At 40.3% G+C, this 15774-nt stretch overlaps 1 protein-coding gene across 1 annotated transcript; it reads right to left on the reverse strand.

Moving 5' to 3' along the window:
* Positions 1 to 1136: 1136 nt before the first annotated feature.
* LOC139740234 (sodium-dependent glucose transporter 1A-like) lies at positions 1137 to 9579 on the reverse strand. Its single transcript, XM_071650817.1, has 3 exons — positions 9418 to 9579; positions 7855 to 8140; positions 1137 to 5008 (listed from the first exon to the last, which is right to left on the reverse strand). The coding sequence occupies exons 1-3, from the start codon at positions 9577 to 9579 to the stop codon at positions 3294 to 3296; spliced, it is 2163 nt and encodes a 720-aa protein (XP_071506918.1). The 3' UTR covers positions 1137 to 3293.
* Positions 9580 to 15774: the final 6195 nt, after the last annotated feature.

Here is a 15774-nt window from a genome sequence, read left to right on the forward strand (position 1 = left end):
TAAACATATTTGTGACAAATCAAGTTAATAAATACAGTTTTTACTCCAAGCATATTTCAGCACCAGGTTATAATCAGGAATTTAACAAGGTATGGACCTGTAATCAGCTCATGAAATATGCCACAACACCAAATTTCATCATAATTGTCAAATGAGAACTAAAAAAAAATTCCTACACCTAGAATTACCTATGCCTATGATTATCTTAAAATTGATAAGAAACATAATAACACTTCTAGTGTACTTATAATGACTATTAAATTATTATTTCTTAACAGAACCACAATCATATTAAGCTTGTATAGTTCATTTTTCATCCTTCTTTAACCTGTCAATTGTCTTTAAAATGGTACATTCATGGGCATGTAGTGAGCTTGTACAAAACAAGTAACTAATTGCAGACCTCAGATCACTGGCCACAAATGGCTTACACAAGTCTACATTACCTTGTGTACTAGAAAACAATGTAAACTGAGTATCTTTCACAAAGTAAGTGTTGTCCCATTGAGGTCATTGAGCAATTTTCAAATGACAAGCGAACAAAATGAGTGTAGTTCAACAACTTTTTCAAGTGCGTGGTATGTCATAGTCACATTTCAAATTGCACATGGGCACACACAATCTCCCGTATTATCCCCTAGAAAGCAATCGAGCACTGCATTTCACTTGTCAGCAAAAACAAAGAGGCGTCACATGGAATATTGAGCATTACAGATTTCCTCATTCAAATTTTGGGCAAATACGTTACCATGTTAGCATTATCCGCACGCACCACACAAACCTGACGGCACTCCCCATTTGTTTACTCCCCGTTAAATCTTGCCCAATCACAGAGATCTGACTTATTCTTCCCCAGATACAGATTGAGAGATAAAGTCTCTAATAATGATAATAATTAATAGGGTCTTATTTACCCAGGGTAGCCTCTTCAGTGTTGCCACTGCTCTACCAGAGGGCTCTGCCATTATTATTACTCTGGCAGGTAGTACCCATTTATACACCTAGGTCGAGAGGGACATGGTGGGTAAAATATCTTGTCCAAGGACGTAAGCTCTGGGTGGGACTCGAACTCGGGTCCTCCAATCGGGAGTCTGGAGTCTTATCCACTATGCCACAGCGCCCCCCTTAAATATATGAATGCAAAGAGGAAAGAAAAATTCTCCTATCTGACCCTCACCAACACACCCAATCAGAATTACTGAACAGACCATCACGTGATCCGAATAACATGAAAAAAGGCAAGGCATTGCAATGCGTATTTGTGTGGTTTGCAAACAGAAGGTGCGTCATGAAAGAGCTTCAGTCATGTAGCTCACACTATGGACGGCAATAGTCCACTGCAGACACTCATTTGTGCCATACAGAATGCCTTATGCACGTCATTTCTCCATATCATGTCACCTGGGCCGTTTCACAAAGCTGTTCGTAAAAGTTACGCACGACTTTACGAACAACTTTAATATGGCAAGCAAATAGGTTATACCTATAAATCATTGTTAATTTTGATAGCAAAACTTGAAATTTGTAGATGATGTTTATTCTTACATGTTAACACTTGTTTAAGTTGAACATGTATTTTTGACCTAATGTAGATGAAATACTGACACACAACAATAATTTGTTAAAATGCAAGGGGGAAAAAAAATGGGTGCACATTACTGGCACTTCTTATTCCAGTCGTTCGTGAAGTCATGCATAATTTTAAGAACAACTTTATGAAACAGGGCCCTGATGAACCTCAATCAAGAAATCACAATTCATTGTTACAACAATTTGTCTGCATATTTTGTCATACCCACATAGAATATAATGTACATATCTTTCCAATTGTTGACCTTTACATCAGAAAATACCTGTAACACTACTCGATCTGTTGGAGCACGATAAGGTAAATAAAGGAAAAACACAACTGACAAAGTCCTAATGCCTTCCCACTCATTTGAGAATTGTTCGAATAAATTGATAAATCAACACAAAACTTGCTTGGATTGAAACTTTCATTCCTGTTATAAAATGATGACATACTATCCATCCTAATAAAGAAATGATCAGACTGTGAAACATTTAGCACACATTCATGGGTGCACCAACAAGTTGTCGGCCTTACACTGGTTTTCAACAATTAATCAGATAAATCAAATAAATCAGAACAGATTTTTGTGAGCTTTAACACTGTGGTTAGTTGTCTATCTGTCATCCTCTGTGAGGATATACACTTCTTGTAATAAGATAATTTTGAGCGAATAGTTTTTCGTTCATGCATTCCTGTGACACTGAATATGTTGGCTGTAACAGCAATACAACAGAAAAGCTGTCATACAAAACATTTTTACGCTCTTGATGTAAAACTATCATTGCACTTGTTTAAATAAAAAAAAAAAAAACTCATCAAGGAACACAGGAAAAAGCTGCTGCTTGCTAAACCAATTACACATTGATCATCTGAACACTTTATATTTTCAAATACAGAATTGTCAATACTTTATTTGCCATTTCTCTCATTTTACAAAATGGGCTCAATTGATTCTATTTGTATTTGTAGCTATCAATGAAGGTCACTTGTTAGAATAAAATAAATACTGTTAGATAAAAAACAAACAAACATGATTTGATAATGCATGTATGTATGGTAAAGCACATACAATGTAATGATGCATCCTTTTATCACGACTGTTGTATAACTCATACAATGAATGATTGATTACAACACTAGAAAATATCAGATCTCTCATGTACAAAGATTGACAAGGAACACAAATGCAAAAAAAAAAAGGAGCAAAACACAATATTTCAACAGCATGCATTAGTATGCAGCGATTAGCATCTAGAACACACACAAACAAAAACAGACACTTGTTTTCTTGTACATGGAAAGCCCATATCACTGAATAGTAAAAACTCCAAACTCTACAAAATGGCATATATTGACACAGTCTCATTATATGTGAAACTCGTTCACTTTTTCCCCCCACGAGTGACTGTAATAAACCTCAGCTCATGGCATACAGGAAATACTGTCAATTTGGAAAAGTTCTTATCTATAAATGTGTATGCCAACTTCATGCAAGCACTGCACAAACATCTGACATGTGCTTTACAACTACAAAGAGTAACAGTGTCAAGACAGGAGGAATGGCCGCTGTGACAGAGGCACCAAAAGACGGCCGTACCCCTGAAGCAGTCACCCAGATCAGAGCACACTGCATGGGGGGAGGAATGTACACCCCTCGCATGAAGACTTCTTGAAACTCTGGATCACTGCACCGGCGGCGAGATGGCATCTCCACCTTTGCTCACTCCTTGTGGTTCTTTGGCTTGAGCTTGTGTGGTATCAGAGTGCTGCCCATCTGTTTACTGGGCTTCCCGTTGATGCCGTTGATGGACATGTCTTCCATCGGTATCGCCGTCTTGATGTCATGGTAGATCTTGACGGCGTGGTTCTCCCTGGCGGGGACAGACTCCTTCTCCTGACCCGTGTCCGCTGCAAGGTGGATCACATAAACAAAGATTGCTGCACAGAGGAGAGTGATGGCGAGCATGATGTACATGAGTGACATGTAGCCTTTGTCTGATATCCATGTGAACAATGAACTGATCAAGAGGGGTACCGCCATCTCGCCCAGTGCGCTGCCAACGACCAGGAAGGATGCCGCATTTCCCGTCACCCGAGTGTACGTCTGCAGCCAGGCGATGCCACTCGGGAAAAGCGATGCCATGGAGAGACCCAACAGGCTGGTTCCTGCCCAGAGGACCGTTTCGTTGCTGTCCCCTGCAAGTGACAGTGCCACGCAGGCCGCCACAGCTCCTACCAGATCAAAGATGATCATCCGTAGTGGCGAGACGACACTGGCAAGGCAGATGGCTAGTCCACGCCCTAGAGTGAATGTCCCCCAGAACACTGACACCACAAGGGCGGCACGGTCTTGGCTGAACTCAAGGCTGCTCTGGACAGCAAAGGTTGCCACAAAGCCACCATAGCTGACCTCGGCACCAACGTACAGGAAGTAAAACAGAAACAGGAGGGACATTACACGGAGGTGAAAGGTGCACTTTTTGGTGTCATCTTCATCCTCCAAGTGGTCAGTCCCACTGTGGCGGGGCTCACCCTTGGGTGTGGTGCAGAGAAAGTAGAAAAACAGTATTGAGGTGAGGAGGACAAACACTCCTATGATAAGGTAAGGCATCATGAAACGCTCTACTTGTGTTTGAAATCCTTCACTCATCATCAGTGTCACACCCGATGTTGTTCTTGATGTGGACTTTGTGGATGGGGACTTCGTCATTGTGGATGGGGACTTCGGCGTTGTGGATGGGGATTTTGTTGTTTTGGATGAGGATTTCATCGCTGTGGATGGTGATTTTGTTGATGTGGATGGCGATATCTTCACCATGGGTGGCAATTTCTGCGCCGTGGATGGTGATTTCGTTGTTGGAGGAGAGACTTTAGTATCTGCCTTTTGGTTTTCTTTGTCCACCTCGTCTGCAGTAGTTTTACTTTTTGGGGTAGTTGTAGCTAGACTTTTTGATTGGCTAGTTGGAGGGTGTTCAGTTGGGGACTTTGTAGGCGAAGACACTTTACTTTTGTCTGCACTGCGGTGGGTAGTCAGGGGGACTGTGGTTGTGATAGTTGTACTCTTGCTGTTTTTGGCAGGCTTAGTGGTAAGAGGCTTCTCTTTATCTTTGTTTGGCTGGTCTTCCCTACGTACACGAGATTGTCTGGGCTCTGACAGTCTCACAGCTGTGTCCTCTTCCCCGTGAAAAGGACTCTCCTGGTGGAAATCTCTAACGCCCATCAATAGCACCTGGGGGTCTACCTGTAGCAGCCTGCGGCTTCCAAGGTTAGATGGAGCCACAGTGACCACGGTGGAATTGGAAGAGACATCAGCCAGGAAAGGGGCAGTCAAGAGAGGGGCCAAGAAGGCGCCAAAGGCGAAACTGAAGTGCAGTGCTTGAAGCATTGGCGCAGATCCCTTCTTCCCCCACATCCGAAGACAGAGCAAGTTAGCACCTGAGCATTACAAAGACAGACAGAGAAAGAGAGAATAAAAAAAAACAACAACAACAAAACAAAACAAATGAAAATGTCATTGGCTTGAAAATGATAGGATTTGAGTTCAGGCCACATATTTTGACAAATATATAACAATGAGGGCTAAATTCCACCCTGAAATAAAAACAAACAAACAAACAAACAGACATTAGCTTTAACACTCATTCTACATTTAGATTTGCCAGACTCCTGACATAGCACCAGAAATATGGTAAATGTACAGTTGCAAACTCAAATGCTTGCAAACTCGAATGCTTGCGTTAACCAGCAAAATAAACTTAGTCCAGACGTACATCGACTACATTATGGTAAATGCACAACTCAAAATTGTAAAGATAAAATATGTCTCAGAGTAAGCAGTTCATACATGAACAAAGTTGCTTTTTGAACTTGGTAAAGACAAGAACACAAATGTCTCTTTCTTTGTAGGCAAACATGTCTACTCTACTATATAACTTATTTTCCCATTATGCCAGGACAGTGTGTTCATGTCCTAAACTGATGAACTGACATCATCTCAGTAACAATTTAATCATAGGGGTGGTGGCAAATACTGAAAAAGTGGGAATTTTCGCGGTGTTGACATTTTTCGCGCATTTTGCGCAACTAGAAGCAAGCACGAAAATAAAAGCAGGCGAATATGTTTGCGTGCCATATGTTCCAGTACTTGATGTCTTGATACCGCGGAAATAAAAACATGCGAAAGTCTTCTTACATGGTAAATTGCGAAAAATTAGTTGCATGAAAATATCAATGTTTACAGCAGGCACTATTATGCAACACCTGAAAAAAAAAAAATCTAGCAATCCAGATTCATTGACTGCTCATCAAATGAAATGCAGTTAAAAGTACAATTGCATGTTGTTGCTGTTGTGCCGTGAAATTTTGTTCGAGCAAAAACGGACAGTGCACAAACTCACAATCAACTCAGAGCTTGTACAGCATTGCATGTCTCTGGTGTCACAACGAAAACATACTTCTGCTGTATGCACATAATCAGTTACAAGGGCATATTTAATCACTCACTTTACTGTGTCGCATATGACTGACCACTGTGCCAGCTACTCGCCTTTCACAGAATTATGGTTGCCATTTCTTTACTAAATTCAAGAATTGGTGTGGATCACAACATGTGAAATCCAAGGTGTTGCATAAAACAAAGAGTGTATGGTCTTTATTCGTGCAATGGAACAAGATTTTGCACTCTGTGAAAAATGACGTGCACTATTCACCTTTTTGACTAGAGTGCCTCCATCTTTAACCTCAGGCGAAATCTTGTATCATCACACTCAAAGACATTCACTATTTATGTAGTGTACGACAAAAGTTATTGGATGAGAATAGAAGAATAGTTAAAACATTAATGCACATTTGGGTCAATCCACGTCAAATCAACCAATGCTGTTAACCCGGCCCCCTTTGATTTTCTTTAAACTCGCACCAAATGTTCCCCTAAGTGTCTGACAGACGATTCTGAAATATTTTGCCTCAAGGTCAAATGGTTGCTAAGATACAGTCTCCCTTAGCAACCAACGCGTGGTCAAACAATCGAATTTAAATAAAATTTGCTATTTTTGATTGTCAAGGTCAAAAGATGTAGAGATGACTTGAAATATTATTTGTAGCTTAAAACAGAATACAAATAGAACATGATTTGCAGTTTTCAGCTTAAAGTCATCATTAATATAGAAAGGGTACACAACTAAAAATCAATGTATATACACTTTAACACCATTATGGTTACGGAAAATTGACAGATTTATTGTTTTTTGTGATTTTCAGTTGCATTTTCAAGGTTATTGCCAATAACACTAAATGATTTGTGATGTATACCCTTTTGGTACTAATGACAGACTATCATCCCAGAAGATACCATCGTGTCTTGGCACTTCATCTCTGATATATCACTGTTTGAAATGTGCTTAAAATCTCACATGTCATTTTACGTGAATTTTTGGATGTTTATGACCATTTTCAAATGCATAAACGAGCTATTTAACATTTTGGTAACAATATCTTTTTGTAACCCAAGAAAATATAGGTAAATGTCTATCAATACACAAAAATTGGTGTCGCTCCTTGATGGAACTAGTGTTGATTTGTGACCTTGAATTTGGCAACTTTTTGAAAAAATCCAACTGGGAGGGCGCCCTACGAGAAATCGAAGCATACTTTTTGGCCAATTTCTGGTAGGTCTGTAGAGCAAGTGAGAGTCTTTAAATATGCATAATATTGGGTTCTAAGCTAATTGAATTTTGAAGTTATCAGCTTCCAAACATGCACCCAAAAACATTAGCTTTGACGCTTAACACCATTTTCGGTGACCTCGTGCGCAATAACGGATAGTCATATCCGCGCCATAATATTATGTGCATGTTAGGGTCATAAAGTTCTTCCAGTTTACAGAAAATGAGCAATGTAACTCATCTAACTTGGCTGCAGCAGTCAATCAAAAATAGCAAATTTTATTTAAACTCGATTGTTTGACCACGCGTTGGTTGCTAAGGGAGGCTGTATCTTAGCAACCGTTTGACCTTGGGGCAAAATATTTTAGAATCTTCTGTCAGACACTTGGGGGAACATTTGGTGTGAGTTTAAAGAAAATCGAAGGGGGTCGGGTTACAAATTGTCTGAAAATTGGTTGATTTGACGTGGATTGACCCATTTGTAAATAATAGATAACTACATCTGCTTGAACAACCCATAAGAATTTTCAGTGTGCTACAATCATCTTGAATTATCGGATAAAAAGACTGTGCTGTGACTTCAGCAGAACATTTTTTGTTTTGTTTTGTTTTGTTTACCTGTGTCTAAGACCCCCATGCTAACACCTGCGGTGCTCATAAAAATCGCGAAGAACAGGAGAGAGTTCACAAAAGGCGTGAGGAAGAATCCGCCGCCGCACAGGAAGAGCGTAATGCCGATGAGGAAGAGGGGATTGAAGCGGTCATAGAACATTCCGCCCAGCACTGCCCCGCACAGGTAGCCAAAGCTTCTGCCTGTGAATACCAGCGACGCCTTTGGGAGGATAGTTTTGAAGTGTTCCTTCAAGCTGAGCAGGGTTGGCCCGAGCACTGCAACGCACAGACCCTGTTTGTGGCCAATGGCACAAAAGAGAAACACACCTTGTAAATTTTATGCATAAAATGCCAGCTATATTGTGTTCTTACTCCCTGTATAGATCATCAAGAGAGGTACCAACCCTAGTTATACTGGAGGATTATCTGACTCTTGAATGGTGTGACTTCCACTGATATGAAGAACCTTCATTTGCAGAGTTTGATTGTAAAACAGGGTAAGAGCCATCTTTAAACTATCCAACAGTAAAGTTAGTTCATTAAGCAAATAATCAATGTCGGTGAAGGTGATGGGACAAACTATCACTTCCGAGGCAATCTCGATGTAGCTATCTTTCCGAAACGCAGGTGAGGAAAGATAGCGTACACATTCAGATCGCCGAGGAAGTGATTGTTTGTCTCATTGCCTGAAACTAAAAGTTGATTATTTGCTTTATATTCCACATCTAGGGTCCTAGATACTCCCATTTTATTCCACATCTGAAACCGTTTTAGCTGTCTAGGGTATCCTCAGGGCTTAGGCTACTTTAATAGTTTAATTTAGACGTATTCGTGTATAATAAGTGACAAAACAACGAATTTGCTCTGTGCCCCGCGTATACGTGGCACCGAAATAAAAGAGCGTTGCACTGTGGTCTATCATTTGACCTGGGTCAAATGATAGACCACAGTGCAACGCACTTTTATTTCGCGCGTACTCAAAATTGTAAGTTTTACCATGCGTTAGGACTGTGTGGACTCAGACATCAGCGAAACAAAATGACTATCTTCATAGAGTGTAACGAACTTTTCTTCTCAGGTGATGCGATGGGCAAAACTACGCTTTATCACTTGATCAGCTCTTGACCAATCCTAGAGCAAGATTCTTAGTATGTGGAATATAATATCAGATAGACGCAAATCAACTTTTCCAGAGGTGTATAAGAAGGAAAATTCTTGAAGTTAAGCTTACAATATCCCATATTTTCCTATCATTTTCTAGGGTTTTTTAGCAACTTTGATCGCAAATACGTCAAATGAACAAGAACGGAGCTAACTCGTTTTGTGATGAAAATCTTTATTTGTACACAACAAGTGAATACCTGAGACACTGTGGAGTACTACCAACATCCTGATGAATCCCCCTTTCTAGTTTGTGTGTCTCCTGTTTGGTAAACCTACATGTACAACTGTACATGAGACTTGCAGATAAATCTGCAAAGTTGGAAGGGGGTGGGGTGGGGGGGGGGGGGGTGAAGGGGGAGGGAAGGATTGGTTTGGAGGAAATAAGTGGAGGTAAATGGAGCTTACCAGGCCCACAAAGGCCAAGCAGAGTGCCAGGGTCTTCCTCAGCTTCCTCTTATCCGTTTTTCCATTCAGCACGTCATTGACGTTCTTCACCTGCCTGCCACCGATCAGCGTCCTGCCTATGTGGTTGTCGTACAGCACATCCTCGTCGTCAGAGTCAGCCATGGTGCTGGGTGGATGGAAGACAGAAGAAATAAAGAATGAAGACATCAGATGAGTTTGTGGAATCTATCTTAGGGCCTTTTTACACACATACTGAGTTTGCTTCATTTAATTTGAAACATGATTACAAACACGATTGCAAGTACGATTCAAATCATCATTCATGCACACCGCAAGAATAATCACTTCGCGGATTTTGTTATTTTGAATTTCAGAGCAAAGAGGGGAGGTTTGGCTTCTTGCCAAGTTGCTGTCAATCAATCCTGACCCTTCTTTCTGTAGGAATGATTGGAAGATCACCATAATCTCTGCCCAAAAAACATGATTGTACATGTAGTTATGTTCACACACTAGTTTTGTTGCTAAATTCTGGCGAAACATGAATTAAAAACACCTCCGGACCATCATTTGAAATACAGTTGTAATTAAGGTTCAAATCACTTTCCGTACTTCCAGTTTGCAATCACACCGCAGGTTTGCTTGATTTGAAAGATGATCGTAGTTTGCCTTAATGATTACAATCAAATTAAGCAAACTCGGTATATGTGAATGCCTGGAGTAGAAACAAAAGTTACGTTCAGACGACAAACCTCAACCTTGAGATTAGGAAACCTCGAGGTTAGAGCATGTAGTTAGGGACCGTGAAGACGCACTCGTAGTTAGTTAACTTCGAGGTTAGCTCGATGTTAAGAACCACGAGAAATCTTATGGTTAGCGCTCTAACCACGAGCCGCAGGGGGTCCCCACTTGTAGTTCAGCACCGTGTGGACACAAAAATCAATGCACTCAAAGGGGTAGGAATTTGACCTCGAGGTTTCGTAACCTCGAGGTTAAGATTCGTCGTGTGGACACACGTCGTAGTTAGGGGGCAAGAGCTTAACCTCGAGGTTAGGGCTTGTCGTCTGAACATAACTAAAATCCTTTATTGACTCTAGGTGCTCAACCACAAAATTGTTTGCATCCTAGACAACCTCCCTGTAACCAATCAGCATTATGTGACCCATCACTGCGTAACCCTGAAAGTTACCAAAACTTTTAGCAGATATTACAGTTCTTTGCCTATTAAATTGGTCTTCATTCGCTGCTCATGGTAAATTCGAAAACCACTATTAGTACAGGCCTGCTATCGAAAATATGCTCGTCAGCGAATATGTGCACTGAAGCATATGTGGGCTCATTGGTAACAGCAGTAACACAGGATCAATTAGCAACCCCCTACCCACTTTCCTTGCTTTTCACAGTTTGTTGATTCCATGTTCCCTAGTCTGGGTCCTCCATGGCTTATTGGCTTTGTTTTCTCTCATTTTCTTTTGTGATACATCCTTAAGAATCTACATCTTCATCACTCCTCCCTCTTATCTCTGTGATTTTCCACAACCTTCTCATTCCCCCTCTCCTTTATACCTTACTTTGATATTGCACATAATAATAAAACAAAACATAAGATTGTCCCAAAATATGACTCTTTTGATGGTTTCAAATTCATGGTTTGCTTTGGTTCGTTTTAATTGTGTGTTTTGATTGTTTGTTTGGTTTGATTGTTTGTTTGGTTTGGTTGTTGTTTTCTTTCTTTTATTTTTTTTATTTTTTATTTATTTATTTTTTTTTTTGGGGGGGGGTTGTAAGGCATGAGAACAAGAGACCCAGAAGTCTCGCTCTCACCTGAGTATCGCAAGTTCACCTTCCACGCATTCTTACAATCTATATCTGAAAACATCACAAACTTGGGGGTGGGGGTAGCTTTTAGGGCTTCTATGGTGCCCATATGCATATTCCATCACACTGGCAAAATGACCTGTCAAGTACACTGTATTTAGAAAATCTAACTATGCAGTTTAAAAAGAACAACAAATAATAAATGTAAAAATTACCCCCCCCCCATTCGATCCCCACCCAACCCCTTGATTTAAACTTGAAAGTGCATTCACACTAATGTATGTTTACTCACGGTATTTCCAGTTTTAAATAGCATTTTCCTTCTCTTTTTTTTTCCTTGTTTGAAAAAGGGGGTTCTGTGCTCCTTGTATTTTTAGTACATATATTATCACCCTTGTGATAACACACTAGGTTGGTGACAAATTTGACCATTTTTAGGTCACCTGAACCTTGCTAAAAAGCTTGTCGGGGTATGTGATCATGGGTGGGAGAAAGGCCGAGGAGTGAATCTCACCCCTAATGCGTGAGACTAGGTGTGTCTGACAAAGCTCTGAGTGGCAAGTTTGCACATTTTCAAAGGTGTCTGAGCTGACGGCAGGACCCATGAGAGATATGAACCAATTGACAAACTTTTATCAACATTATAATAATTGCTATGACATCGCACAATCATCAAAAGCACATATCTAATCACAGAAGCAAGAGAAATCATTCATCTTTTATACATACCAATATCAAATGTTCCTTGAGGGCATTACATGTGTACATGTAATTCACATTGCAGACTGAGGGTACTTGTAACTACAGTGTGCAGTGTGTGTACTGTAGGTAAAGAGTTGCAGAGGTGTGGCACCCATATAATGGATTCATTAATTCTTCTTTTTTTTTTGTGAGAGTCCAAAGTCCACTGTTTATAGCCAAGAACACGTACATGTAATTACTTACAACGTACTTACACGTTTCAGTCCTATGAACGGTATTTCATCATTGATAAAATAAGAAACAGTGACCTACTGACACAGCATAACACCCAACAGCAACCACCTCCCATCCCCCCCCCCCAAAAAAAAACCAAGATCACAGACTGTTTCGATCAAAACACATTTAATGGTTCTACTTTTAATGATGTTCATTTTGTTTCTGACTCATGATAGATTTTGTTGATTTTTTGTTCTTGATTGGTTGAAACCAGGGGGGTAAATTCAACTACCGGTAATGTCTGCAGCCTTAATACACTGTACCGAAACTGCTCTATAGTGCAAAACTACCTCTAGAGTGCTAAACTGTCCTCTTTTGGTAAGTGCACAGTGTGTACAAGCATGAACTGTTAACACTTTCAAGAGGCAACCAATGCGATCATAATGCAAACATCTATGGCAGCACCTAATGCAACACTGCACACTGGCATTGGTTCGACGGTCTAGGACGAGTAAAAAATGGAAAAACTGGGTACAGTGGTACCTATTGGTTCGATTGACAGGTTGGTCCAGTAGAAAAAATGGCTTAGTGTCCAGCCCTGCCTTATGTGTGAAGTGGCTAGCACGATCACGACCAACGGATTAAAATTTGTGACCCGCTGTAACAAAAGGATCCAAAAGTCGGGGGAAAACAATTTTCTGAAAATGACGTAACATTATTCCCTTACTCTTCCACTTTAATGTCATATATAACATGAATCATAAAAGTACTCGGTTGCGGAGATATCTATGATTTTATTAGCGCATGTTGAGTGGTTTAAGAAACCAGCGTTTCGAGAAAACCGCCTCCACAAAGTTTTCCTTCAGACGCTATCATGATCAAGGGGGAGCAAGACAGTTTTCACCAATTGACAATAGAAGGTACGCTCCTTGCAACCTCCGCGATGTTTATTCAAGCTGTATAGCGCTGGCGGTCTACGCACGACCAATCAGTAATCAGGATGCTGTGCAATGACCAATGAGATCACTCCCTTGTTGCTAAGGGGAGGAGTCTAGCTGTGGCGCTAAATCCAAATCCTCGGACACGTTTCTGTTACGTGGAAAGTCAGAAAATCATGGCCCAGGAAAACGCTAATTTCTTGCCTTTCCTTTGATCATTTAGCTTCGAAATTTCGGCAGATGATAGATGATACATTAGACTACAACTGAACGCATTTTGATGATCTGACTTCAAACTCGATTTTCTCAGCTCACCTGTCAGCAACTTTAGGATCCTTTTGTTGTAGCGGGTCACATTTTATTTTGTATTAATCCAGTCAGCATATGAAATATATATCTGACTGCTTTCATTAGGGCCATTGTTGATACAGTTGTCCTATTATTGGCCCTCAGGATCACAACGCCAAGCCAAGAACCTAAATAATGCCCTGAAAAGCAGTCCAAATTTGCACAATATGGAGCACTTGCACAACACTGTTCTTCCCTGGGTCGAACATTCATGGGAATGTTTTGCCCACAAGACATTTTCATGTACCAGTAATCAAACAGCAAATCATGAGGGAAGCAGGGCAAGACAGAATTAGGGCAATATGGCAAAATTTAGACATTGAATGGAAAAGCAGAAAGTATAGAGAGTTTAATTGGTAGCTGTATAGGGTTGGCACTTGTGAGAGAATGGTCACCATGGAATATTGATATTCAAGTCAAATGACAGCATTCCCAACGACACACATCATTTCAAAACCCAAACAGCAGATGATAACTATTATAAAATGGGCTTTAGAATCTCTGCAATGTGATTGGTCAATTGTCATGCATTGATTTTTACTGATCCACACTGAGCCATGCATTCGGTAAAATCCGAACACATGGCTCAAGCCTTGGACAGTGTTGTAGGTGTACCGGACGCATGATGGGAAAAATGGTTGTATTTCGTGAATTTACAGGCCTATTTTAAAACAGAAATGATGCACAGGCCTATTTCGTGGATGAATGAGAATTGGATGTTCTTATTTTAATTTGGAACAATAAAAAAAAACCACTCGCTGCGCTCTTGGGTTTAAAGAGTTCCAAAGTTAAACTCGTGCATCCAATTCTCATCGATCCACTCTGTCCTGTGCATCATTTGTATACTGATAACCGCTGTCTGGAATCAATACCAAATGTTCTGAACCTCGACGATTGAAATGATAAATTTGAGAGGGCAATACTGTATCTAGTCAAGCTCATATCAATTTTGTCATAGGAATTACAACCTCCCTTTACCACATTTCCAAGCCTTTACATATACACGTAGATGGATCATACTGTACATTCAACTAGCCTCCAATACCAGCTATCAGAATAATGCTTGTAGCTGATGCATTATACACGTACACACGCACAGAGTGCAGGATGCATGGAATCTTGAACCTGTAGTCCAGATTGGGTTCTCTTCAATGATTGGTATGTCAATAAGCATTGTAACAAATCATAAAACAGTGACACATAGTGGGATCAATGCCAACATCTGACTGGCTGACTTCACTACAAAAGTCCATAAAAGTCTATAGAGTTAACACCAATTCACATCTATTTATAAAGCCCAGTGCATGAATAAACTCTCCGGCATACAATGTACAAGTACCGGTGGGTTCAATGTAGGCTACACGTGTGCATGCACAGACTTTGTGGACATGTACACTTGTATCGGTACTTCCAAATTATTTCAATCTTGTAAGTATACAAAGGAAAAGACAGAACAAATGGTTTTCACTTGAGCAAAGTACAAAGCAGGTCAAAAGATGATGATGGAAAATCCATGATTGAATATCACTTCAAAGCACGTGGCAGAAAACTCAACAGGATATACCCACCTCTATCACAATGAATCATGTGATCATGTGGGTTGTTTTAACTGGCCAAGAGCACGACATGGCTAATACAATGTTGTGCATTTTGAAGATTCCTACAATCTCATTTAAAGTATCACATCATAAGATCCATTTCTGAATACGTCGAATATTTCACGAGGTTTTTATTTTCACAAATTTCGCCAGTCAGGTGCTATTTGCGAAATTAACGACACGCGAAAATTAATGACTGTGATCCTGATATGAATGTGACGCACATATACATTTCTCTGTTCAGTACAGTACTCCGTGATCGCAAATTTAACCACTCGCGAAATTGTCGGGAACTCCCGTTTCTCGAAAAATTAGACTCGCTAACATGGCGTATACATTACTGGTATACGGTTGTACTCTGATCTCATTCACATTTGGCTAATTCTCTTTGCCTGTGGGGGGGGGGGGGGGGGAGAAGGATTCTCTTTTAATAGTGATATTCCTTTTCATTAAATTCTTATTTTCCTGTGTGTTTTTCACTTCCTGCACCACACTCACAAACTTAAAAAAAGAAATGTAAAACCACATATGGAACAATCTATGAAATGCGGTATTTTAAACAGGAAGCAACATTTCAAAATTAGTGTGGCATGGCGGAGGTCTGAAAAAGAGGAATTTCATGCCCCGTCAAATTCACTTCCCCTACGACTCATTGATTTCGGTAGGCCCTGGGGTTTCCTAGCACTAGGCAACATTTTAACAGCAGTCAGTGATACAGACAAGCAATAGCCAGCCATGAT

This window comes from Diadema antillarum, unplaced genomic scaffold, assembly GCF_040938485.1.
Source record: "Diadema antillarum isolate AM-2024a unplaced genomic scaffold, OU_Dant_1.0 seq00000845_RagTag, whole genome shotgun sequence".
NCBI classification, from domain to species: domain Eukaryota; kingdom Metazoa; phylum Echinodermata; class Echinoidea; order Diadematoida; family Diadematidae; genus Diadema; species Diadema antillarum.